This window comes from Mustela nivalis (assembly GCF_964662115.1).
Source record: "Mustela nivalis genome assembly, chromosome: 3".
NCBI classification, from domain to species: domain Eukaryota; kingdom Metazoa; phylum Chordata; class Mammalia; order Carnivora; family Mustelidae; genus Mustela; species Mustela nivalis.
In genome coordinates this window covers 135,170,189-135,198,179 of record NC_139022.1, presented here as the reverse complement: position 1 = coordinate 135,198,179, position 27,991 = coordinate 135,170,189, and the positions used below count along the sequence as shown (strand labels likewise).

Genomic DNA, 27,991 nt, shown 5'->3' with positions numbered 1-27,991 from the left:
ACATGGCATTTGTTGGTTTGTTTTTTTGTTTTCTGTTGAGGTTCAGTCATGTTGATTTTTCCAGGAACCAGTTACTGGTTTCTTTGATCTGTTCTATTATTTTTTCTAGTTTCTATATCATTTGTTTCTGCTCTGATTTCTATTATCCCCTTCCTTCTGTTGGCTTTAGTCATTGTTTGTTCTTTTTCTAACTCCTTTAGGTATAAGGTTAAGTTGTTTATTGAGGATTTTTCTTGCTTCTTGAGGTAGGCCTATATTGCTATGTACTTTTCTCTGAAGACTGCTTTTGCTGGATCCCAAAGTTTTTGGACTGTTGTGTGTTCATTTTCATTTCTCTCCCTGTGTTTTTTTTTTTTTTTTTAAAGATTTTATTTATTAATTTGACAGAGAGAAATCACAAGTAGACAGAGAGGCAGCCAAAGATCGAGAGAGAGGGAAGCAGGCTCTCTACCGAGCAGAGAGCCCGATGCGGGACTCGATCCCAGGACTCTGAGATCATGACCTGAGCCGAAGGCAGCGGCTTAACCCACTGAGCCACCCAGGCGCCCCATCTCTCCCTGTGTTTTTTAAATTTCTTCTTTGATTTTTTGATTGACCCATTCATTGTTTAGTAGCATGTTGTTTAACTTCCACGTATTTGTGGTCTTTCCAAATCTTTTCTTGTGGTTGACTTATAGTTTCATAGTGTTACAGTCTTTAGAAAAGGTACATGGTATGATTTCAGTCTTTTTCATTTGTTGAGACCTGTTTTGTGACCTCATATATGATCTGTTCTGGAGAATGTTCCATGTGCACTTGAAAAGAATGTATATTTTGCTGCTTTAAGATGGAGTGTTTGGAATGTACCTGTGAAGTCCATCTATTCTAGTGTGTCATCCAAAACTGTTTTTCCATGTTGATTTTCTGTTTAAATGATCTATCTATTGGTGTAAGAGGACTGTTAAAGTCTCCTAGTATTATTGTATTATTATCCATTGGTTCCTTTATGTTTGTTATTAATTGTTTTGTGTGTTTGGGTGCTCCCTATTCACTCCATAAATATTTATAATTGTTATATCTTCTGGTTGGATGGATTGTGATTATATAATGCCTTTGTTTGTCTCTTTTTATAGTCTTTGTTTTAAAGTCCAGTTTGTCTAATAGAAGAATTGCTACTCTGGCTTTCTTTTGAAATTCATTTGTGTGATAAATGTTTCTCCACCCCTCATTTTCTTCTTCTTTTCTTTTCTTTCTTTCCTTTTTTTTTTTTTTTTTTTAAAGATTTTACTTATTTGACAGAAGAGAGATCGCAAGTAGGAAGAGAGGCAGGCAGAGAGAGGGGGAGAAGCAGGCTCCTCACTGAGCAGAGAGCCCGATGGAGGGCTCAATCCCAGGACCCTGAGATCATGACCTGAGGCTTAACCCACAGAGCCACCCAAGTGCCCTCACCCTTCACTTTCAACTGCAAATGTTTTTAGGACTAAAATGGGTCTCTTGTAGGCAGCATATAAATGGGATTTCTTTTTTTAATCCATTCTGACACTCTGTCTTTGATTGGAGCTTTTAGTCCATTTACATTCAAAGTAATAATTTATTCTTTTAAAGTAATTATTGATAAATGTATATTTATTGCTATTTTATTACTTGTTTTGTTGTTGTTTCTGGAGATTTTCTCTGATCCTTTCTTGTCTTTGTTACTTCTGATCTTTCCTTTGCGCTCAAAGAGCCCCCTTTACTATTTCTTGCAGGGCTCGTTTAGTGGTCATGAACTCCTTTAGTTTTTGTTTGTCTGGGAACCTGTCTCTCCTATTTTGAATGATACCCTTGCTGGATAGGGTATTCTTGGTTAAAGAGTTTTCTTATGCAGCACATTTAATATATCATGTCATTCTCTTCTGGCTTGCTAAGTTTCTGTTGAGATCACCAGCTAACCTTATGGGTTTTCCCATGTAGGTTAAGGTTAAGGGCTTCTTTTGTCTCGCTGCTTTTGACATTTTTTTCTTTATCACTATATTTTGTGAATTAAATTATAATATGTGTTGGTGTTGGCCACCTTTTGTTGATTTTCATCAACAAATCAACGAATCTGGATGTCTGTTTCCTTCTCCAGATAAAGGAGGTTTTCTGCTGTCATTTCTTTCTTTTTTTTTTTTTTTTTAAAGATTTTATTTATTTGACAGAGAGAAATCACAAGTAGACAGAGAGGCAGGCAGAAAGAGAGAGAGAGGGAAGCAGGCTCCCTGCCGAGCAGAGAGCCCGATGCGGGACTCGATCCCAGGACCCTGAGATCATGACCTGAGCCGAAGGCAGCGGCTTAACCACTGAGCCACCCAGGCGCCCTCTGCTGTCATTTCTTGAAGTAAATTTTCTTCCCCCTCTTTTCTCTTTTCTCCTGGGACTTCTACAATATGAATGTTACTATGTTCGATGAAGTTGCCGAGTTCCCTAAGTTGGTTCTCATGTCTCATAATTATGCTTTTTTTTCTTTTGTTCAGGTTCATTATTTTCCATTGTTTTGTCTTCTATGTCACTAATTCATTTCTCTGATTTTTCCAGCCTGCTGTTCATTGCATCAAGCCTGTTTCCAATCTCCTTTATCTTCTTCATCTCTGATTTTTTTTTAACTCTTATCTCTGTGCAACAGTCTCATTGATATCTTCCATTCTTTCCTCAAGTGCAGCGAGTTTCCTTATGATCGTTGTTTTAAATTCTTTGTCAGACATGTTACTTACATCTGTTTTGCTTAGATCTCTGGCTATGGCCTTATCTAGTTCTTTCATTTGGAATAAATTCCTCCATCTTGAATTCTGTTTAATTCTCTGGTTTCTTATGTGTAAGAAAAGCTAGTTATGTCTCCTGTTCCTAAAAGTAATGACTTTATGAAGAAGAGATGAAGTAGTGCCCATGGCCTGGTGCTTCAGGGAGTGTCTTTGGTGTGTGCTTTGTGCCTTCTTCTGTTGTGCTCTGGCTGTCCTAGCCTTTGGGTCATCTGCAGAGGTTCTCCTTGGCTGTTGTGGGCAGTGTTTGGTCCCTTGCCTGAATGTGGCAAGTTTTGACTAGAAGTGCTCTGATCTGCTTGTGAAATGAGACGTGTCACCATCTCCACTGGAACTAAGTCCCTGCAAAACAGGGAGACATGATGTAGACAGGGGTTTGTATTGGTCTTCTGGGGGAAGGGCTTGCCCCACTGGGTCTGAGGCAAGCTTCACTGAGAGGGGCAGTCCCATCAGATCACAGGGGGTTGAGGCTTGGTGGAGGCCAATTAGGTAGTCATTGTTGGTGCTGAGTGCTTCCCTGAGGTGGTTCTGATTTTGTCCTGAGGGTTGGGGAGGGAAATGGCATCGCCCACTCCTTTGTTCACAGATTTTTCTGTGAATGCTGCCTCTCAGGGAAGTGCTCTGAGAAGACTGAATAATCTCCCCACTGTGTGCCCGGGGTGCTCTTCAGATCACTATTTCCATGATGTGTTCCCCTGGGTTGTTTACCTGCCTTCTCTCCAGGGGTGGTACAGTACCCTCTGGGGTCTATTCCCAGCCAACCCTGATGACCATTAAAACTCCAGGCATTAAGTCCCACTGTTTGTAAGAACTCACAGAATTCAGCCCCTCTTGTTTTCCAAGCCAGTAGCTCTGGGGAAACATTCTTGTGCATTCCCGTGTACTCTTCTCTCACTCTTATTTGCAACAATGGTTCCCTCTCCTCTGTAGCACCTGTAATCCATTTCTCCCCTAAATCATGTCCCTGCCCTTCTTACGTTCCTCAGTGTGGATACATGATGTTCTTATTTCAAAATGCTGGGTTGAGGACATCTGGGGATATCAGCAGTATTTTCTCCATATCAGTTAGTTCTCACTTAAAACGAGATCTTTTTAGTTTAGTAGTTCAGCAGTTGAGATCGATTGGTTCAGACTTCAAGAGGTTCCGTTGTAATGCCTATATTTAATTTAGTTCAGAATACAGTGACTAAGTATTTTTTTTGTGTGTACTCAGCTTTGTTTTGTATTATCTTTAAATGAGTGAAAGATCTAGGTTTTGATTTTTTTAAAGATTTATGTATTTATTTATTTATTTGAGAGAGAGAGAGAAATAGAGCGCTTGCGTATATGAGTGAGCAAGGGGAGTGGCAGAGGGAGAAAGAATCCTGACCAGACTCTGCTGACCAGACTTTGCTGAGCACGGAGTCTCCTGAGATCTCACGACCCTGAGATCATGACCTAAGCTGAAATCAAGAGTTGTTGCCTAACCAGCTAAGCCACCCAGGCGCCCCATGGTGTCTGTTATTTTTAAAAATGTGTTCTGGATGGGGTGCCTGGGTGGCTCAGTGGGTTAAGCCTCTGCCTTCGGCTCAGGTCATGATCTCGGGGTCCTAGGATGGAGGGCCCCGCATCTGGTTCTGCTCAGCAGAGAGCTTGCTTCCGGCTCTCTCTCTGCCTACTTGTGATTTCTCTGTCAAATAAATAAAATTAAAAAAAAAAAAGGGTTCTGGAGCAGGTTAACTTAATTAAAAATATCTAGATGTAAATTTAATAATTCTTAAGATTTTCAAGTATGATTTTCTCTACTTGTTTGATGTTTAATGGTTATTTTGGATCCAAAGTTTAAGAATTTTCCATATGATCTAGCTCTTAAGCTTCTTGAACTTTTTGACAATCTCTGACTCAGAGGCATAATGCTGATCACCAACAGTACTGCTACCAGTGCTGCTGTTTCTTCCTTTTCAGCTCATACATTCCATTGTATGTACACTTAGCAGGATGGATCATGTTGTCTGCATTTGCAGTTCTTGTCTGAAGAAGGAAAGCTCAGTGTATCCCTTCTCCTTAGTACTGTTATCATTTAATACTCTTTTTTAAAAAAAAATTGGCTATAAAACAGAGGCATGTGATTAGCGGTCATATTATAGAGATAACAGTAAGAAATGAGAAATTTAATTCCATTTTAGTTCAGGGTCAGCCTATCAATGCCTGTCTTTTCTTTGTTTAAGGTTCTCTTAGAAGCACAAGATATGGCAGTGAGAGACCACAATGTGGAATTCAGATCCAATTTATATATAGGTAAGATGTTTAATATTCTTAGCATTGGGAAATGTCTTCCAATAGTGAGGCTGAGTTCATTATCTAACAATAGTCTTTGATACCTAACTACTTAGGACTGGGTTTGCCAGTGAAAATTGCTGGTAATAGCTGATTCTTCTGCCTTCAGCATGCTAATGTTAGTCTGTTATAAATGGTAATAACCTCACTGCTTTATTGTTACCTGTCCTATAATGTGAATGAGACCATGAAACTTATTGCCAATAATTACTTAATAACGGGTACCAAGATGATGGTACATGGAGTGGTCCTTTAATCATGAGAAAACGAGGAAGGAACGGAACTGACTATTTATTTATTTAAAAGATTTTTATTTATTTGGGTGAGAGAGAGAGAGCAGAGAGAGAGAGAATGAGAGCAGAGGGGGAGAGTAAGAGGGAGAAGCAGACTTCCCGCTGAGCAGAGTCTGACCCGGGACTCTATCCCAGGACCCTGAGGTCACGACTTGAGCGGAAGGCAGACACTAAACGACTGAGCCACCCAGGCTCCCCAGAGCAATTTTTTAAAAAATAAATTCTTTGTCAATCCTGAAGGAGGTAAATAAAGAATCACAGGTGGATTTTAAAGAGTATTTATTTATGATGGGCTGAGCCAGGTGCCTAATCCATAAAGGTGTTCCATAATTTAACCTTCCAATCACCAGAATGGAAAATCTGTTGAATTGTAAAACCCAAGGCTCAGATGATCCAGATGTGTTTGGTTCCCTTTGTTACCACATTCTGAAGCATTATCTCAGGTTTTGTGTACTTGTTCCATATCAAATTAAATTAATGTAAGTGAAAATGCTTTGGGAAGCATGATGCACCATACAAATGTGAGGGATTTTTTTGTCGCATACCTTCGTACAGCTCTTTCTAGAAAGAGATGAATGCTTATTACAAAGCTCCCTTGCCCTCCTCTCAGCGCCGGAGTAAAGCGAAGCGGTGGGTGGAGTTGCTGTTTTCCTCTCCCTTCAGCAGCAATTACTCCTAACCTCAGCAATTTTGTAATCAAACAGTAATGTTGATGTCGAAGCAAAATTTTCGCAGTCTGCCAAACCTATGAGTAAGGAGAACTGAAGATATTTTAAATTGAAGATAGGGGTTACTGCTACTCTCCAAATAGAGGGAAAAAAGCTGAATCATTATGGGAGAAGTTAGTTGTACATTATGATTTTTTAACAATTAGGGTAAAAACAAATCATCTAATTTTCTATTTTGTTGCATTTCCACCTTACTGGAGATGTTTATTCTGGTGAAGTTAAAATCTTAACCTCAGCTCACCTGGAATTGATGCTGGCAACCACACCTACTCCTGAAATTCAAATGAGTTACGATTTTCAATTGAAATATCTTATTTTAAAGCTGAATGTTGTAAAACTGATGATATTCTGATACATGAATAGATATAGAGAGAAATCAAAATGGCATCTCAGAAGATGCAGGGCCATAGTAGTTACTCATAAGCTTTTTCTTCTGAGAACAGCATGAATGAATAAATGCAGGGAGGGCCCAGAATCACTGGAAGAGATGAAATGGATGAAGAGCAAGACCAGTTGCTTAAAACCTCTTGGTGACCTTTCCTGCTTTATGACTGCATATCAAATCCGACTTAATTACTTTTATTCATTTCCATAGGAATATGGTCTTCTTAGCTGACAGACAGACTTTGTAATGGAACTCAGGTACAAATGAAACAGAATTTGTCTTTAAATCCTTTTCAGTAATTTTAGTAAAGTGAGAAAAGGTGAGGAGCTTAATCTTGTCTTCCCAACTGAAGCAAAGTCCACAAAAGTAAACTTAAGCAGTCCTACGTGAATGGGCCTTTAATTCATCCATCTCCTTATGCCCATTTCTACTGAAAAATCTCTACTGTACCTGTGCCCTTTTTTCATCTAGTTTTGTGTAAAAATCTCTTCTCGAGTAGGGCTGATAAATTTTGATTTGTCTTACGATTGTAAAAACTCATCTGTTAAGTATTTTGCTGCCTAATTCTTTTATGAAGGTAAAAGAGAGGAGTACCCTTAGGAAGATGAAGTATCTTACCGTGATGTGTCAGTCATTTTGTCTTTGGTTTTGTCAAACTTTCCTCATAAGAATCATGTGAGGTTCTTAGTAAAAAAAAAAAAAATACAGATTCCCAGGACACACCGCAGACCCACTGGGTCTGAAACCTCAGGAGAGAGGCTTGGAGAGCTATTTGTTGAATAAAAATCCCAGTGATTTGTACCTATAAAATACAAAAAAATGATTTTTCTCATCGTATTCTTGGAAAAGGCATAGACATTTCATTCCATGGATAAATGTCTTCTAGAGTTTTGAAAGAGTAGTCACTTGTTGGCTACGATTTCAGCTCAGCAGTGGCTCCTCAGTCTCTTGACATTGTAAGTATAGGCTTTTTAAGGGAAGTGCTTTTTTGGTAGTGTGTGTCTCATTATATGGTAATTCCTTCAAATGCCTGTCATCAGTCTAAAGCTAATACCTGGTGTAGCATAACCACAGATTTTGAAAATTCATTTCCTTTTCAAACTTATAATGATGACTAATGGCACTGTGAATAGACCTTAACAAGTGGACATGGACTAATAAAATGTCACTGCTTAGTGATTCATGGCATCTAAAGTGATTTACTTTAGGGAAAGTGATTGACTGACTTTGTAAATCAGTCTTCTGGGCGAAGAGTGATGAAGGGGGAAGAGGGTTTCCAATTTTAAAATGTCAAGATTCACATTTACCTAAATACTAGTATATAGAAAATATTGACAGTATTTTAAATATTCTTGATACCTATGGGGCATCATCTTTAGATGAGCATCATCTTGGGCATAATTTTTTTTTTTAAGATTTTATTTATTTAGGGGCGCCTGGGTGGCTCAGTGGGTTAAGCCGCTGCCTTCGGCTCGGGTCATGATCTCAGGGTCCTGGGATCGAGTCCCGCATGGGGCTCTCTGCTTGGCGGGGAGCCTGCTTCCTCCTCTCTCTCTCTGCCTGCCTCTCCAACTACTTGTGATTTCTCTCTGTCAAATAAATAAATAAAATCTTTAAAAAAAAAAAAAAGATTTCATTTATTTATTCGAGAGAGATTGAGTGAGAAAGAGCACAAGCAGGGGGAGTGGGAGAGTGAGAAGCAGCCTCTGCTGAGCCGGGAGTTGGCATAATCTTTAGGCTGTTCCCATTTCTGAGGGGTCTTAATGTTTTTTCTCTGATTCAGAAAGTTTTTGAGTACCTTCCACGTGCATACTGTCCATACAGTTAGGTGATGGTGTATCTTTTTTTTTTTTTTTTTAAAGATTTTATTTATTTATTTGACAGAGAGAGAGATCACAAGTCGGTGGAAAGTCAGGCAGAGAGAGAGAGAGAAGCAGGCTCCCGCTGAGCAAAGAGCCCGATGCGGGGCTCGATCCCAGGACACTGAGACCATGACCTGAGCCGAAGGCAGCGGCTTAATCCACTGAGCCACCCAGGCGCCCCGGTGATGGTGTATCTTATTAAAGCAACTTAAGACATTTAGTTTATATAGTTTTGTTCTTTGACAGTAGTAGTCTTTTGGAAGGATCTATAAATTGTGTTTCTGTGTTGGAACAAGTGATACATGTCACTAGTACTGTATGTACTTGGAAAACTTTGAAACTTTATTTTAGAATTTGAGCAAATTTATCAGATAGCTATACTGAAAAAATATTAATTAGCAGAGGTTGTAATTTTCAAAATCATTTCTATTCCTTGTTGCATATGAACTTTAGGGGAAATATAAAAGACATACAGAAGTTTGGTTGAAGAAGTGACTTTCACAGATTAGCCATGAACACTCAGATAAGGTAGCATATGCTTTGAGACCAAAAAGAGTAATAGAGGTAAATAGTAGGAGTAGAGAAGAGGAGGTCAGTATTGGTTAGAAAAGTGATGGCAATTTTCTAGAAGAGTTTAGCTTTTGAAGATAAGTGTTTGGGTATCCGAAAGAGAAAGATTTTCAGAGTGGAGTAAGCACAGGAGCTAAGGCACATAGGTTGGAATGAGCAGTAATTGTGTGGTCCAGTGAGTAGAATAGTTGAAGGAAGCAGAGGGTTGACCTTGAGTAGATAAAACTGAAAGGTGTATTGGACCTAGATCCAGAGGGCTGAGCATGGCAGGTTGTAGAATTTGGTTCACATGATAGTGAAGAGGATGCACAGAAAGTTTTGGGGTCGGAGATTTACGTTACTAAGGCAGTGTTTTAAGACTATTAACTCTAAAGCAGTGGTTTTTAAATTGTGCTTTGGGCAAGGGTGCAGCCCAGGGTGGAGCCTGGCACCCGGCAGGAACTTAGAAATATTTGGTGAGTAAATGAATGGCACAGTTTTGGATCTCCCCCCCCACTCGTGTTTCGGTTAGAATAGAGCCATAGCACGGTGGGCTTCTATTTATTGTTTCATTTTCAATGAAATGGTTCTATATAAATGCACTTAAACTCCTCACATACAGAATTAGTAAAAGAGACTGGAGGAGGGTAGACCAGAAACAAATTTGCAAACTATACTCCTAAGTCCTGATTTCATTCTGACCTCATGGTGGCTGTGTTGCATATTACCATTACAGTGTATTAAAGAATCCTGGTGGTTCAGAAGAATTGATGCTTTTGTTCTGACATAAGAAAATGTGGCATTATGTGCTCCAAGATAAGCACATGGTATTTCATGGCTTTACGATGAAATCATGACTGGCAATTAGCAGTTATTGATGTTTGCTCTTATGTATTTGGGGGAGATGGAAAATGGTGGTTAACACAGACCCTGGTAGGCCGATCATTGTGCTTGGATAGGTTATGTGGTACTGCATAGTTAGCTAATTCAGATACTATTTTCACTGGAGTAGTGTTCCTTTTCCTCAGGCTATTTGGAAATGGGGCTCAAATTGAGTAGAGTTGCAATTTTGGATAGAAGCAGCCATTGTGTTTGTAAAATGCCTTTTAGAGGATTTCTACACTTTTTCTAGTGTCATTGTGCTTATTTGTGGGTTTCCTCCTGACAGGTGGATCCAGAGGAACTAATGGTACTTCATTCTAAAGTGATTTGTGTAATTTGGCTTTTTCTTTGGTAATTCTTCAAACACATTTCTTTAGTGCCCAGTGATGAAGTTGGTGTAAGGACAGTAGCTCTTTCCTTATCTCACAGAGGCCCTAGGCAATTTTCTTAACCACTCTCATCCTTAGTTTTCTCTCTGGTCAAGCTAGGATGGTTCTGCCGAATCCCTTTTCATGAGAGGACTGTAGTTAGAGGGTTATCAAGCATATACTTTGACACCGTCCCTGTATTTATAAAGTTATTTCACAGTAAGAATATAAGAATGGTGAGTATTGAAGTGGATTAATTTGATATGTCTTCTATAGGTTTTGGCTTTTTAAAAGGCTTTATTAACTCAAGGAGTCACTGACTGAGTAAACTCAGAAAACAGCAGAAGGTGGATATTCCTCTGATTCACGTGGGTGAAAACTGGTGAATAGATTCCTTCTTAACTAGTATTTGAAAATTTTTTTTTAATTTTGCAGGGTCAGACGTTGATGCGCAGAATTGGGGAGGGGAGATGAGGGAGCAGTTGTGATGTGGGAATTCCTAAAACTGGCCATAAATCAGAGTTACTGGAGGAAGAGGATTGATGTTTGTTCAAATGTAGTTTCCAAGGTACACCCCAAATACAGTAAATTAGAATCTTCAGAGATGGAGCCTCAGCAGCTGCATTTAAAATATGTTTCATAGGCTAGTCTGATGTAGCCAGAGGACCAGCATTTGGGTACTTTTGGTTCCAGGGGCCTTCTCACCATAGTTGGAATGAAATAAAAACTCCTTACCGCAGCCTTTAGGGCTCTTGGTAACCTTGTCTTCATCACTGATTTCTTTCCCCTGTTTGTACCACTCTTTGCCTTGTTTATTGTGCTTTCGCAGGGTGGTATTCTTTCTGTTTCTAAAACAAGTCAGCACACCAGTTAGAATAGCTAAAATTAACAAGTTGGGAAACGACAGATGTGGCAAGGATGCAGAGAAAGGGGAACCCTCTTACACTGCTGGTGGGAATGCAAACTGGTGCAGCCACTCTGGAAAACAGTATGGAGTAGTTTGTCAAAAAGCTAAAAATAGGGGTGCCTCAGTGGCTCGGTGGATTAAAGCCTCTGCCTTCAGCTCAACTCATGATCCCAGGGACCTGGGATCGAGTTCCACATTGGGCTCTCTGCTCAGCAGCAAGCCTGCTTCCCCCCTCTCACTCTGCCTGCCTCTCTGCCTGCTTGTGATCTCTCTCAGTCAAATAAATAAATAAAATCTTAAAAAAAAAAAAAAGCTAAAAATAGAGCTACCCTCGACCCAGCAGTTGCACTACCATGTATTTATCCAGAGAATACAAAGATAGGGATTTGAAGGGGCACCTGTACCCCAGTGTTACAGCAGCAGTGTTGACAATAGTCAAACTATGGAAATATCTCAGATGTGCATCAACAAATGAATGGATAAAGAAAAAAAAATATATATATATACATATATACAATGGCATTTTTATTCAGCCATCAAAAGTGAAATCTTACCATTTGCAATGACATGGATAGAACTAGAGGGTATTGTGCTAAGCAAAATGAGTCAGAGAAAGACAAGTATCACATGATTTCATTCTTAAGTTGAATTTAAGGAACAAAACAGAGGAACATAGAGGAAGGAAAGGAAGAATAAGATGAAAACAGAGAGGGAGACAGCATGAGAGACTCTTAACTGTAGGGAACAAACTGAAGGTTGCCGGAGGGGAGGTGGGTGGAGGATGGGGTAACGGGGGAGATGGGCATTAAGGAGCGCACGTGATGTAATGCACACTGAGTGTTATATGCAAATGATTAATCACTGAATTCTGCCTCTAAAACTAATAATACACTATATGTTAATTAAATCAAATTTAAATAAAAAATAAAACAAGCCAAGCACATTAGATACTAGATATTAAATAAAAAATTAAGCCCACCATTGCGTCTTTGCATTTGCTTTTCCCTCTACCTGGAATACCTTGCCCATAGATATTTGCATGGATTCTGGTCTTCGTTAGATTGAATGTCTGCTCCTCAGAGAAGCTTCTTAGTTAGATTGAATGTCTCTTCCTCAGAGATGCTTCTTTTTTTTTTTTTTTAAAGATTTTATTTATTTATTTGACAGACAAGAGATCACAAATAGGCAGAGAGGCAGGCAGAGAGAGAGAGAGAAGGAAGCAGGCTCCCTGCTGAGCAGAGCGCCCGATGTGGGGCTCGATCCCAGGACCCTGGGATCATGACCTGAGCTGAAGGCAGAGGGTTTAACCCACTGAGCCACTCAGGCACCCCCTCAGAGATGCTTCTTGACACCTACTGGTCTGATGTTGCCTCTAGCACCCCATCAGTCTCTCTCACATCACTGTTTAAAGATTTTTTTTTTTTTAAGTTTATTTATGACAGGGACAGAGAGCGAGAGAGGGAACACAAGCACAGGGGAGCTGGAGAAGGAGAAGCAGGCTCCCTGCTGAGCCCAATGGGGCGCAAGTCCAGGGCCTGGGATCATGACCTGAGCTGAAGGCAGACACTTAAGTACCGAGCCACCTAGGTGCCCCTCCCACATCACAGTTTAATTCATGGTACTTGTCACTAACTGGAATGATCATGTTTATTTTCTTTTTCCTCTAGAATGTACACTGTGCGGAGGCAAGGCCCTGGCTAGTCTTGTTCACTCTTTTCTCTCCACACCTAGAATAGAGGCTGGTCCTTAATAAGCACTCCAGAGATACTTGTTTTGAGACCGATCTGCTCTCATCAGCCAGTGAACTCATGGAGTCTTAGAATCCGGTCAAGGAAAGGACAGATATTGCTCAGGTGATGAGCTATAGTCTTGGGGATGCAGTCATTTCCTGTAACTCTCTCTGTCTTCCCTGTCTAGCTGAGTCGACGTCAGGGCGAGGCCAGTACCTGAAACGTATCCGATACCATGGCAGAGGTCGCTTCGGGATCATGGAGAAGGTTTTTTGCCATTATTTTGTGAAGTTGGTGGAAGGTCCCCCACCTCCCCGTGAGGCACCGAAGACGGCAGTCACCCACGCCAAAGAGTATATTCAGGAGCTCCGCAACCGGACGATTATTCACACTCTGTGATGGGCTTTCAGACTCCGCAGTGTATCTATTTTGCCATTTATTTCTTATCAACCAGAAATTAAAGACAAATGCTTTTTATGGTTTGTACTGAGTTAGTGCAATGTGAAGTATAAGTGCTAATTTTATATGAATATTTATAAGGCTTTGCCCGTCCCTTTTGAACCTTTGGGTTTATTTATGCATTTGCAACTTGGAAGGGGAAATCAGCTTTAAACAGTATAATTCAGAAGGCTTGAGTACCTTTGGAAGGGAATGTAAGCTTGCCACCTGCAGATGGCAGTGTAGATACTGACGTTGAGTAGAATGTTGCAGAGTAAGAAAGCTTGTCCTTGTTTCCTTTGATTTTTTTCTTGAGACTGGGGAGGTGGTGGAGGTGAGCATAGATACATGTATTTTAGGGCATTCTGTAGTTGCGTTTTTGCTTTCACTGTTGGCATAGGCCAATGGGTGAGGCATTCTTTATTTTCCTTTACTGTTTTAGCAGTAACTTGGAATTACAGAAGTTTTTAGATACATTAATCTAGAACTCCAAGAACCCTTTAACTGAGAAAGTTTTCTTCTAGTTAAATAAAGACTGTTTTCATGTCTCCTTCCAACAATGCTTTCTATTGCTTGGATATCTTGTTCTGGATTGATTTATTTTTCAGAGTGAATTCAATTACTGAGAGAATTGAACCAGTCTGAGGGTTGCATTCTAAAATAAGACAGTAGTTTATAAAAAAATAAAAAATTAATAAAAAAATAAAAATAAAATAAGACAGTAGGTGGCACTCACTTACCGCATAAGCTAACAAAATTGTTAGTATTAGAGTGTGTGTTCTGCGGCTTGCTGGCTCTCGTTGATAAGGAGGGTTTTCACTGACAAGAAGCATTTGGTCCACAGCCCTAGTCCTCTATACACCCTAGTCAAACTTTGGTATATAGAGGAAGAACCTGGGGTACTTTGCTTGTTAATGCGGACTTCTGGGTCTCGCCCCCATGATTCTGATTCACCAGGTCTTGTGAGGGATAAGTATCAGAAGTCTGTATTTTAAAAACAATGAGGACTTCTTAATGGTTCTGTTTATAGGGAACCACACTTGAGAATACTCCTCTAGTCTGAAGAATGTGGCTGTAGGGCCATGTTTTAAGATGGCATTAATGATAGCTACTGTTTACTGGAACCTCATTATTTACCAAGCTCTGTGCTAGTATTTTACATAAGTCTTCACAATATCCTGCAAACCATAGGTGTTTTTTTGTTGCTTTATAAAGGAAGAAACTAAAGCAGGTAGAATTCAAATAACTATCTCAGTGTCACACAGTGTGTAAAAATATCAGAGCAATGATTGATTTAGAAACTAGGTTTCTAAAGTACCTGTTTCTGTATACCTAATGAATGTATAGGTGGGTGTTTTTGGCCTATCTAGTTAACGAAATGCATGGGTGAAAAGACAGGGCTCAGTGGAATAAGACATCAAGGCTTAGGACAGATTCATTCTGGGTCATACGTTATTGGCGCATGGATTCAAGGAAATAACACTGGACTGGTAAAAGGCTACTTTTATTCTAGTCCTGGCATACTCACTAACCAGAAAGAAGACTCTGGGCAGGTCCCTTCCCTCCCTGACCTCTATTTTATTCATCTACAAAACAAGAGGTTCCTTGTTTCATGTAGACACCTTCAGAATCACTTGAGCTGGTTAAAAAAATGCAAATTCCTAGGTGCTACTCTCACACTAAGTGAATACAAATCTTGAACTTTTAACAAGTGCCCCAGTGACACATACTGGAGAATCATTGGACCAGAGACTCTCTGTGTTCTCTTTCAGTGCAGATGTTCCATGATTCTTAGCCTGGGAGTTCTGAATTCCTCATGCATGACTTAAACAAACCAGGTGGTGATGTGGATTCCATAACTATTTTGAAAGGGTTAAGGGCAAAGGAAATGAAGGAAATTTGCTGTGACCTAAGCTGAAGTCTTCATTCATATGGAAATGCTTTTGACGTGTTAAAAAGTGTAATAATAGCTAACATATAGCACTATGTACTTAGCACTGTTGTAAGAACTTTATGTACATCCCCTCAATGAATTGTTGCCATTGCAACTGGTGCAGTGTACTTCTGGCTAGTTTCCATGGCCAAGACTGCATTTTCTGACATAAAGGAACATTTTGGTTCTTAAAGTTTAACTTTATATGTTCAGAAACAATGTCTGTTAATTAATATTATTTTTTAAAGAAGCCTCCATGCCCAACCTGTGGCTTGAACTTACGACCCTGAGATCAAGAGTTGCATGTGCCACCCCCTGAGACAACCAGGCACCCCGTTAATTATTTTTAACGGCAATCTCTGAGTGTTTATAACTTTCTGCTTGATCAAATAATGATTGGGTGTAGCGCATTCAGAAAGTTCACTAATTACTGGTATATAGCTCAGTAAATGATCAACTGGTGAACGTGCTGAAGTAACCCAGTAGACAGAACCTGATAGTAACTCTGAAGTCCCCTTCCTGCCCTATCCCAGTCACTACCCTCCTCCTTTCCCCCAAGGTAATCATTATCCTGACTTCTAACATATGATAAGAGTTTTTTGTTTGTTTTGTTTTCATTTTTACTTAAAAATTTTTTTTTCATTAACATATAATGTATTATTTGCTTCAAGGGTACAGGACTGTGAATCATTGGTCTTAGACAATTCGCCACACTTACCATAACACATATCCTCCCCAATGTCCATAACCCAGCCATCCTATTACTCCTCCCCACCGCACCCCCAGCAACCCTCAGTTTGTTTCCTGAGATTAAGTCTCTTATGGTTTGTCTCCCTCCTGATCCCATCTTGTTTCATTTTTTCCCTCCTTACCCCTATGACCTCTCCCTGCCTTGCCTCTCAAATTCCTCATATCAGAGAGATCATATGATAATTATCTTTCTCTGATTGACTTATTTCTCTTACCATAATACCCTCTAACTCCATCTATATTGTTGGAAATGGCAAGATTTCACTTTTTTGAAGGCTGCATAGTATTCCATTGTGTGTGTGTATACACATACCACATCTTTATCCATTCATCTCTTTTTTTAAGGATTTTATTTATTTATTTATTTGACAGATAGAGATCCCAAGTAGGCAGAGAGGCAGGCAGAGAGTGTGAGAGGAGGAAGCAGGCTCCCCACAGAGCAGAGAGCCTAACACAGGGCTCCATCCCAGGACCCTGGGGCCACGACCTGAGCCAAAGGCAGAGGCTTTAACCCACTGAGCCACAGGTGCCCCTATCCATTCATCTCTTGATGGACATCTAGGTTCTTTCTGTAGTTTGGCTATCGTGGACATTGCTGCTATTAAACATTCAGGTGTTCGTGCCCCTTTGAATCACTACATTTGTATCTTCTGGGTAAATACCCAGTAGTGTGATTGCTGAGTCGTAGGGTAGCTCTATTTTCAACTCTTTGAGGAAACTCCATGCTGTTTTCCAGAGTGGCTGCACTGACAGTGTAGGAGGGTTCCCCTTTCTCTGCATCCTCGCCAGCGTCTGTCATTTCCTGACTTGTTAATTTTAGCCATTCTGACTGATGTGAGGTCATATCTCATGGTGGTTTTGATTTGTATTTCCCTGATGCCAGGTGATGTGGAGCACTTCTTCATGTGTCTCTTGGCCATCTGGATGTTTTCTTTGCAGAAATGTCTGTTCATGTCCTCTGCCCATTTCTTGATTGGATTATTTGTTCTTTGGGTGTTGAGTTTGGTAAATTCTTAATAGATTTTGGATACTAGCCCTTTATCTGATATGTCATTTGTAAATATCCCATTTTGTCGGTTGTGTTTTGGTTTTGTTGACTGTTCCCTTTGCTGTACAAAGCGTTTGATCTTGATGAAGTCCCAATAGTTCATTTTTTCCCTTGCTTCCCTTGCCTTTGATGATGTTTCTAGGAAGAAGTTGCTGCTGCTGAGGTCAAAGAGGTTGCTGCCTATGTTCTCCTCAAGGATTTTGATGGATTCCTTTCTCACACTGAGGTCCTTCATCCATTAGGAGTCTATTTTTGTGTGTGGTCTAAGGAGATGGTCCAGTTTCATTCTTCTTCATGTGGCCGTCCAATTTTCCCAACACCATTTGTTGAAGAGACTGTCTTTTTTCCATTGGACATTCTTTCCTGCTTTGTTGAAAATTAGTTGACCATAAAGTTGAGCTTCTATTTCTGGGCTCTCTATTCTGTTCCCTTGATCTATGTGTCTGTTTTTGTGCTAGTACCATACTGTCTTGATGATGAGAGCTTTGTAATAGAGCTTGAAGTCTGGAATTGTGATGCCACCAACTTTGGCTTTCTTTTTCAACATTCTCGCTATTCGAGGTCTTTTCTGGTTCCATATAAATTTTAGGATTATTTGTTCCATTTCTTTGAAAAAAAAAATGGATGGTATTTTGATAGGGATTGCATTAAACATGTAGATTGCTATAGGTAACATTGACATTTTCACAGTATTTGTTCTTCCAATCTATGAGCATGGAACATTTTCCCATTTCTTTGTGTCTTCCTCCATTTCTTTCATGAGTACTTTATAGTTTTCTGAGTACAGATTCTTTGCCTCTTTGGTTAGATTTATTCCTAGGTATCTTATGGTTTGGGGTGCAGTTGTAAATGGGATTGACTCCTTAATTTCTTTTTCTTATATCTTCTTGTTGATGTATAGAAATGCAACTGATTTCTGTGCATTGATTTTATATCCTGACACTTTACTGAATTCCTGTACAAGTTGTAGCAGATTTGGAGTGGAGTCTTTTGAGTTTTCCACATAAAATATCATATCATCTGCAGAGTGATAGTTTGACTTATTCTTTGCCGATTTGGATACCTTTAATTTCTTTTTGTTGTCTGAGTGCTGAGGCTAGGACTTCTAGTACTATGTTGAAGAGCAACGGTGATAATGGACATAGATGCCGTGTTCCTGACCTTAGTGGAAAAGCTCTGTTTTTCCCCCATTGAGAATGATCGTTTCTGTGGGTTTCTCATAGATGGCTTTGATGATATTGAGGTATGTGCCCTCTATCCCTACACTTTGAAGAGTTTTGATCAAGAAAGGATGCTGTACTTTGTCAAATACTTTTTTAGCATCTATTGAGGGTATCATATGGTTCTTATTCTTTCTTTTATTAATGTATTGTATCACATTGATTGGTTTGCAGATGTTGAACCAATCTTGCAGCCCAGGAATAAATCCCACTTGGTCATGGTGAGTAATCCTTTTAGTGTACTATTGGATCCTATTGGCTAGTATTTTGGTGAGAATATTTGCATCTGTGTTCATCAAGGATATTGGTGTGTAATTCTCTCTTTTGATGGGGTCTTTGTCTGGTTTTGGGATCAAGGTAATGCTGGTCTCATGAAATGAGTTTGGAAGTTTTCCTTCCATTTCTATTTTTTGGAACATTTTCAGGAGAATAGGAATTAATTCTACTATAAGTGTTTGGTAGAATTCCCCTGGGAAGCCATCTGGCCCTGGGCTCTTGTTTGTTTGGAGATTTTTGATTACTGTTTCACTCTCCTGACTGGTTATGGGTCTGTTCAGGTTTTCTGTTTCTTCCTGGTTCAGTTGTGGTAGTTTATATGGCTCTAAGAATGCACCCATTTCTTCCAGATTGTCAAATTTGCTGTCATAGAGTTGCTCATATGTTCTTATAATTGTTTTATTTCTTCAGTATTGGTTGTAATCTCTCCTCTTTCATTCATGATTTTATTTATTTGGGTCCTTTCTCTTGTCTTTTTGATAAGTCTGGCCTGGAATTTATCAATCTTATTAATTATTTTAAAGAGCCAGCTCCTAGTTTCATTGACTTTTTAATTGTTTTTTGGGTTTCTGTTTCATTGATTTCTGCTCTGATCTTTATTATTATCTTTATTATTTCTCTTCTGCCATATTTATGCTTTCTTTGCTGTTCTTTCTCCAGCTTCTTTAGGTGTAGGGTTAGGTTGTGTATTTGAGACCTTCCTTGTTTCTTGAGAAAGGCTTGTGTCACTACATACTTTCCCTCAGGACTGCCATTGCTGTATCCCACAGATTTTGAACGGTTGTGTTTTCCATGAATTTTTTCAATTCTTCTTTAATTTCATGGTTGACCCGTTCATTCTTTAGTAGGATACTCTTTAGCCTCCATGTATTTGGGTTCTTTCCAGATTTCCTTTTGTGATTGAGTTCTAGCTTCAGAGCACTGTGGTCTGAAAATACGCAGAGAATGATCCCAATATTTTGGTACTGTTTGAGACCTGATTTGTGACCCAGGATGTGATCTGTTTTGGAGAATGTTCCATGTATATTCTGTTGCTTTGGGATGAAATGTTTTCAATATATCTGTGATGTCCATCTGGTCCAGTGTGTCAGTCAAGGCCTTTATTGATCTTTTGCTTGGATGATCTGTCCATTTCAGTGAAGGGCGTGTTAAAATGCCCTACTATTATTGTATTATTATAGATGTGTTTCTTTGATTTTGTTTTATTAATTGGTCTGTTAGTTGGCTGCTCCCATGTTAGGGGCATAGATATTTAAAATTGTTAGATCTTCTTGTTGGACAGACCCTTTGAGTATGATATAGTGTCCTTCCTCTTCTCTTATTATAGTCTTTGGCTTAAAAATCTAATTGATGTGATGTAAGGATTGCCACCCCAGCTTTCTTCTGATGTCCATTGGCATGGTAAATTGTTTTCCACCCCCTCCCTTTAAATCTGGAGATGTCTTTGGTTCTAAAATGAGCTTCTTGCAAACAGCATATTGATGGGTTTTGTTTTTTTATCCATTCTGATACCCTGTGTCTTTTGATTGGGGCATTTAGCCCATTAACATTCAGGGTAACTATGGAGAGATATGAATTTAGTGCCATTGTATTGCCTGTAAGGTGACTGTTACTGTATATTACTATATATTCTGTTCCTTTCTGGTCTACTACTTTTAGGCCCTCTCTTTGTGTAGAGGACCCCTTTCAATATTTCCTGTAGAGGTGGTTTGGTGTTTGCAAATTCTTTTAGTTTTTGTTTGTCCCGGAAGCTTTTTATCTCTCCTTCTATTTTCAGTGACAGTCAAGCTGGGTATAGTATTCTGGGCTGCATGTTTTTCTCATTTACTGCTCTGAATGTTCTTTCTGGCCTGTCATGTCAGATTCTGTCAGGTTCTTTCTGGCCTGTGGATAAGTCTGCTGCCAGTCTAACATTTTTACCATTGTTTGTCACAAACCTCTTGTCCTGAGATCCTTTCAGGATTTTCTCTTTGTCACTAAGAGTTGTAAATTTTCCTGTTAGATGACAGGGTGTGGACCTATTCTTATTGGCTTTCAGGGGGGTTCTTTGTGCCTCCTGGATTTTGATGCTTGTTCCTTTTGCCATATTAGGGAAATTCTCTCCAATAGTTCTCTCCAATATACCTTCTGCTCCCCTCTCTCTTTATTCTTCTTCTGGAATCCCAATTATTCTAATATGTTTTGTCTAATGGTATCTCTTATCTCTCGAATTCTCCACTCATAGTCCAGTAGTTGTTTGTCTCTCTTTTGCTCAGCTTCTTTATTCTCTGTCATTTGGTCTAATATACCACTAATTCTTTCTTCTGCCTCATTTATCTTAGCAGTAAGAGCCTCCATTTTTCATTGCACCTCATTAATAGCTTTTTAAATTTCAGTTTGGTTAGATTTTGGTTCTTTTAGTTCTCCAGAAAGGGCTTTTATTTCTTCAGACAGGATTTCTCTAATATCTTCCATGCTTTTTTCAAGCCTAGATAGCACTTTGAGAATCATCATTCTGAACTCTAGATCTGGTGTATTACCAATATCCGTATTGATTTGGTCCCTAGCCTTTGGTACTGCCTCTTGTTCTTTTTTTTTGTGGTGAGTTTTTCCACCTTGTCATTTTATCCAGATAAGAATATATGAACTAGAGTGTAAAATACTAAAAGGGTGGCAAAGACCGCAGAAATATGTGTGTTAACAAAATCAGAAGAGAACCCAAATTGTGGGGAGAAGATGGGGTAAAAAGAAGTTAAAAAATTAAAGAAAAAAATTAGGCTATTGAATAGAACAGAGCCTCCCATTTGATTTTGGGTGTATTCTGGTCTCTTAGAAGAAACTACTACCTCCCAAAATTTTAAAGAAAAAAAAAATATATATATATATATACATTTAGATGTATATATATATATACACAGATATATAGCTATATATATACACAACACACACACACACACACACACACACAAAAAGGTAAATACTAAGGGATGAATATGACCGTAAAGGTGAAAATTTAAAAAAATTCTAAAAAGGAGTTGATAAGTTGGTTGGGAAAAGAAAGAAAAAGAAAGTGGAGAGAATTTGCTCAGACTGCAGACTAGAGCAAAGCCCTGTGCTAGATTCAGGGTATGTTTTGATTATTAGAGGAAGTTGTATCCCAAAATTTTTAGAAGAAAAATACCCTCTATGTATACAAAAAATAACGTTAGATACAATGAAGGATAAAATAGGAGTATAATGAAGGTCAAAAAAAATTTTTTTAAAGAAAGGTATTGTTAAGATAAACTAGTTAAAAAATGATAAAAGAGGAAAGAATAAAAGTTAAAAAAATAGAATAAAAAGAAAATGAAAAAAATAAAAATTTGATTAACTTTGCAAGACTAAGGAATCATGGGGAGAAAGGCATGAATTCCATGCTTTGCTTTCCTCTCTGGAATTCCACTGTTCTCCTTAATCAGTGAGCTTGGTCTTGGCTGTATGTTCTTGCTGATCTTCTGTGGGGCGGCCTGTTGTAGTGAGTCTCAAGTGTCTTTGCCTAAAGCGGAATTGCTCTACCCTTGCCAGGGCCGGGCTAAGTAATCTGCTCGGGTTCGCTCTCGAGAGTTTTTTTCCCCAAATGCTTTCCGTAGAGCTCTGGAGGATGGGAATGAAAATGGCGGCCTCCCAATATCCAGCCCGTAGGAGCTGAGAGCTTCTCAGTGTGCCCTCGGAGAAAAGCACTTGATCCACTTCCGTCTCATTGTTCTTTGGCCACGCTTGGCGCTCACCCGGCCTGTGACTAAGTGTTTCTGTCTCTGGCACACAGTCCCATTTGGAGTCTCTAAACCCAGCCAATTCCTGCTTCCTGAGCAGGAAGGTAAGTTTTTTCAGATCTGCCACTTGTGGGGTCCCTGCTCAAAGAGCAGTGTACTGACTGTGCCACAGATCAGTTTAAGGTAACCCTGAGCTGAGAGCTCATTCCTTGGCTCCGTCTCTGTAGCCAGCTTACCTGGTCTAATACATGCAAGCTTTTCTACACTCAGACACCCCTGATCCTTTTGTGACCCCATAAGTAGTCAGAGTGGCAGGCAGAGAGAGAGGGGGAAGCAAGCTTCCCGATGTGGGGCTTGATCCCAGGACCTGAGATCATGACTTGAGCTGAAGGCAGAGGCTTAACCCACTGAGCTACCCACGCACCCCTAGGTTCCTTTTCTTAAGTCTCTGATGTAACTGTCAAGGGTCAGATCTCTGTATGAAAGAGATTTGTTTATTTTTAAGTCAAACCAGCCTACTGTGAATTTGAAATAGCTTGGATGGAAGAGAAGAAATATCAGTAGGTGAATAACACTTGTGCATCAAGTAAAACATTTTTTTTAAGATTTTATTTTAATTCAAGTTAATTCACATATAGTGTATTATTGGTCACAGTGGTAGTATTTAGTGATTCATCATTTGCATATGACACCCAGTGCTTATTATTTCAAGTGCCCTTCTTAATGTCCATCCCCCAGTTACCCTATCTCCTTCAGCAACCCTCGATTTGTTCCCTGTAGTTGAGTCTCTCATGGCTTATCTCCCTCTCTATGTTTGTCCTATTTTTTTTTCCTTCTCTTCCTCTGTGTTCATCTGTTTTGTTTCTTAAATTCCACATATGTTTTTGGGGTGTTGAGTTTGATAAGTTCTTTATATATTTTGGATATTACCCCTTTATTTAGTAAATATCTTCTCCCACGCAAATATCTTCTCCCATTCTGTAGGTTGTCTTTTAGTTTTGTTGGTTGTTTCCTTTGCTGTGCAAAAGCTTTTTATCTGGGTGAAGTCCCAATAGTTCATTTTTGCTTTTGTTTCCCTTGCCTCTGAAGATGTAAGAAAAATGTAAGAAGATGTCTTGGCCAAGGTTAAAGAGGTTGCTGCCTGTGTTCTCTAGGATTTTGATGGTTTCCTGTCTCACGTCTAGGTCTTTCATCCATTTTGAATTTTATTTTTGTATGGTGTAGGAAAGTTATTCAGTTTCATTGTTGTGAATGTGGTTCTCCAATTTTCCCAACACCATTTGTTGAAGAGACTGTCTTGTGTGTGTGTGTGTGTGTGTGTGTGTGTGTGTGTGTGTGTGTGTTGGCTATTCATTGCTGCTTAGTTTAAGATTGGTTGACCATAGAGTTGAGGTGTCTGTTTTTGTGCCAGTACCATACTATCTTGACAATTACAGCTTTGTAATACAGCTTGAAGTCTGTAATTGTGATGCCTCCAGCCTTGGTTTTCTTTTTCAATGTTCCTTTGGCAATTCAGGGTGGTTTCTGGTTCAGTGCACATTTCAGAATTGTTTGTTCTGGTCTGTGAAAGATGCTGGTGTTATTTTGATAGGGATTGCATTGCTTGTGTAGATTGCTTTGAGTAGTACAATCATTTTAACAATATTTGTTCTTTCAATCCATGAGCATGGAATGTTTTTCCATTTCTTTGTGTCTTTTTCAGTTTCTTTTACTAGTGTTCTATAGTTTTCAGAGTATAGATCTTTTACCTCTTTGGTTAGCTTTATCCCTAGGTATCTTACGGGTTTTGGCCCAATTATAAATGGGATCAATTCCTTGATATCTCTTTCGTCTTCTTTACTGTTAGTCTATAGAAATGCAACAGACCTCTGTGCATTGATTTTATATCCTGCATCTTTGCTGAATTCTTGTAACAGTTCTAGCAGTTTTTTTGTTGGAGTCTTTTGGTTTTTCTACACAGAGTATCATGTCTTCTTGGAAGAGTGAAAGTTTAACTTCTTCCTTGCTGATCTGGATGCCTTTTATTTCTTTTTGTTTTCTGATTGCTGAGGCTAGGACTTCTGGTACTATGTTGAACAACAGTGGTGAGAATGGACATCCCTGTCATGTTCCTGATGTTGGGGAAGTGTTCTCAGTTTTTCCCCATTGAGGATGATATTAGCTGTGGGTCTTTTGCATATGGCCTTTATGATGTTGAGGTATGTTCCTTATATCCATACTTTCTTGAGGGTTTTTATCAGGAAAGGATGCTGTATTTTGTTGGATGCTTTTTCTGCACCTGTTGAGAAGATCATATGATTCTTGTCCTTTTAATAGTGTGGTGTATCACATTGATTGATTTGCAGATGTTGAACCACCCCTGCAACCCAGGAATAAATCCCATTTGGTTGTGAATAATCCTTTCAATGTACTGTTGGATCCTACTAGCTAGTATCTCGCTGAGAACTTTTGCATCCATGTTCATCAGGGATATTGATATGTAATTCTTCTTTTTAGTGGGGTCTTTGTCTGGTTTTGGGATCAGGGTAATGCTGGCCTCATAGAATGACTTTAGAAGTTTTCCTTCTATTTCTATTTTAAGAAACAGTTTTGCAAGAATAAATATTAAGTCTTCTTTAAATGTTTGGTTGAATATCCTTGGGAAGCCATCTGGCCCTAGACTCCTGTTTCTTGGGAGATTTTTGATGAGTGATTCAATTTCTTTGCTGATTATGGATCTGTTCGGATTTTATATTTCTCCTCGTTTTAGTTTAAATATACATGTTTCTAGGAATTTGTCCATATCTTCCAGGTTGCCTAATTTATTGGCATAAAATTTCTCATGGTCTTCTCTTATATTTGTTTGTATTTCTGTGGTGTTAGTTGTGATTGCTCCTCTTCCTTTCATGATTTTATTTATTTGGGTCCTTTCTCTTTTCTTTTTGATAAGTCTAGCTAGGGGTTTATCAGTCTTGTTAATTCTTTCAAAGAACCAGCTCCTAGTTTTGTTGATCTGTTCTATTGTTTTGTTTTGTTTTTTTATTTCTGTATCATTGATTTCTGCTCTTATCTTTATTTTTTCCCTTCTGTTACGTTTAGGTGTTTTTGTTTTTTTGTTTTTGTTTTGTTTTGTTTTGTTTTCCCTTGGCTGTTCTTTTTCCAGCTCCTTTAGGTGTAAGGTTAGGCTGTGTATTTGAGACTTTCTTGCTTCTTGAGAAAGGTCTGTGTTGATATATACTTCCCTCTTAGGGACTGCTTTTACCACATCCCAAAGGTCTTGGACTGTTGTATTTTCATTTTCATTTGCTTCCATGTATTTTTAAAATCCTTTAATTTCCTCGTTGACCCACTCATTCTTTGGTAGGAGGTTCATTAACCTACATGTATTATGGTCCTTCCAAACTTTTTCTTGTGGTTAACTTCAGTTCAGTTTTATAGCATTGTGGTCTAAAAATATGCATGGTATGATCTCAGTCTTTCTGTACTGGTTGAGGCCTGATTTGTGACCCAGTATGTAATCTATTCTGGATAATATTGGAGATGTGCACTTGAAAAGAATGTATATTCTGCTGCTTTAGGATGAATGCTCTAAATATGTCTGTTAAATCCATCTGATCCAGTGAGCCATTTAAAGTCCTTGTTTCCTTGTTGAGCTTCTGCTTAAATGATCTGTCCATTGCTGTGAGTAGGGCATTAAAGTTCCCTACTATTACTGTATTTTCATCAGTGAGTTTCTTTAAGTTTGCTTTTAATTGACTCATATATTTGGCTGTTCTCAAGGGCATAAGTATTTACAATTGTTAGATATTTTTTGGATAGACCCTTGATTATGATATAATGCCCTTCTTCATCTCTTATTATAGTCCTTGGTTTAAAATATAGTTTGTCTAGGGGAGCCTGGGTGGCTCAGTGGGTTAAAGCCTCTGTCTTTGGCTCAGGTCATGATCCCAAGGTGCTAGGATTGAGCCCCGCATCAGGCTCTCTGCTCAGCAGGGTGCCTGCTTCCTCCCCTCTCTTTCTGCCTGCCTCTCTGCCTACTTGTGATCTCTGTCAAATAATAAATAAAATCTTAAAAAAAATTTAAAATCTAGTTTGTCTGATATAAGGTTGGCTACTCCAGCTTTCTTTTGATGTCAATTAGCACGATAATTTGTTCTACACTCCCTCACTTTCAGTCTGGAGGTGTCTTTTGGTCTAAAATGAGTCTCATTAGATGGGTCTTTTTTTTTTTTTTAATCCATTGTGATACCCTATATCTTTTGATTGGAGCATTTAGTCCATTTACATTCAGAGTAACTATTGAAGGATATGAATTTAGTGCTATTGTATTATCTGTAAAAGTCCCTGTTCCTATAGATTGTCTCCGTGCCTTTCTAGTCTTTGTTGCATTAGGCCTCTTTTTTCTACTCAAAGGGTCCCATTTAGTATTTCTTACAGAGCTGGTTTAGTGTTCATGAATTCCTTTAGTTTTTGCTTGTCTTAGAAACTCTTTATCTCTCTGTTTGGTCTGAATGATAGCCTTATTGGATAGAGTATTCTTGGCTGCATGTTTTTCCCATTTAGCACATTGAATGTATCATGCCAGTCATTTCTGGCACGCCAGGTCTCTCTGGACAGGTCTGCTGCCAGTCTGTGTGTCTACCTTTGTAGCTTAAGGACTTTCTTTCCCTAGATGCTTTCAGAATTCTCTCTTTACATTTGTATTTTGCAGGTTTCACCAGGATATGTCTTGGAGTTGACCTGTTTTTGTTTATTTTGATGGGAGTTCTCTGTGTCTCTTGGAATTGAATGCTTATTTCCTTCCCCAGATTAGGGATGTTATCAGCCATAATTTGTTCAAATAAACCTGCCCTTTTTGCTACTCTTCTTCTTCTGGGACTCCTGTGATAGATATATTTTGCTTTATGAAATTGCTGAATTCCCTAAGTCTGTATTTGTGATCTAATAGTTTTCTTTTCCCTCTTCTTTTCAGCTTCATTATTTCCCATAATTTTATCTTGTATATCACCTATTCGATCCTCTGCTTCATCCATCTTCATTGAGATTACACCCAGTGAGTTTTGCTTCTCAGTTATACCATTTAAAAAATTTCAACCTGACTAGTTGTTAGGTCTTTTATGCCTATAGGCATAAAAGGGTTTCTCTGTCTTCTTTGCTTTTTTCAAGTCCAGCTAGTAGTCTTTTGACTGTTGATCTAAATTCTTATTCAGATATATTGCTTATATCTGTTTTCAGGAAGTCCTTGCCTGTGATACCTTCATGACCTTTCTTTTGGGGAGAATTCCTCCATCTTGTCATTTTGGCTAAGTTTCTTTCTTTTGTGTTATTATTAAAACTTGTTATACTTCCTGCACCTCAGAGTAATGTTATGTTGAAAAAGGGTCATACACTGTCCAGGGCCTGGCACTTCAGGAAGTGTTTCTGGTGTATACTGTGTGCACTCTGCTGTTGTGTTTTGGCTGCTCTTTCCTATGGGTCCATCCTCTGCAGAGTTCCTCCTTACTTGCAGTGGGGAGTGCCTGGACCTTCATCTAGGTGTGGTTTGATTTGCTGGTTGAAAAAGGCCTGGAAAAAAGGAAAGGAAAACGAAAAAGAGAGAGGGAGAGGGAGAGAGAGAGAAAGGAAAGAAAAGCCTTTAAAAACAAAAAGAGAAAAGGAAAGGGAATGAAAAAACAAACAAGCAAACAAACCAGACATTCAAAAAATAAAAACAAAAACACTGTAAGCCTGATTCCAAAGAAAAGGAAAGAAAAAAAATAAAAATAAAAAAAGAAGTCTATTTCCAAAAAGAGAAAGAGATAGAAGGAAATGAGAAAGCAAACTAACAAACACACAAAAAA

General features: G+C 38.9%; 1 protein-coding gene across 2 annotated transcripts in view; it reads left to right on the top strand.

Annotated features, from left to right (window-relative positions):
* The window catches only part of MRPL22 (mitochondrial ribosomal protein L22), a 28,970-nt gene extending 15,712 nt beyond the window's left edge, over window positions 1-13,258 (top strand). For both annotated transcript variants that reach the window (XM_082725133.1, XM_082725134.1), the window contains 2 exons: window positions 4,964-5,033; window positions 12,964-13,258. In XM_082725133.1, coding sequence (XP_082581259.1) covers window positions 4,964-5,033; window positions 12,964-13,175 — 282 coding nt within the window. In that variant the 3' untranslated portion in view covers window positions 13,176-13,258. The remainder of the gene's footprint in view (window positions 1-4,963; window positions 5,034-12,963) is intronic.
* The last annotated feature ends 14,733 nt before the right edge of the window (window positions 13,259-27,991 follow it).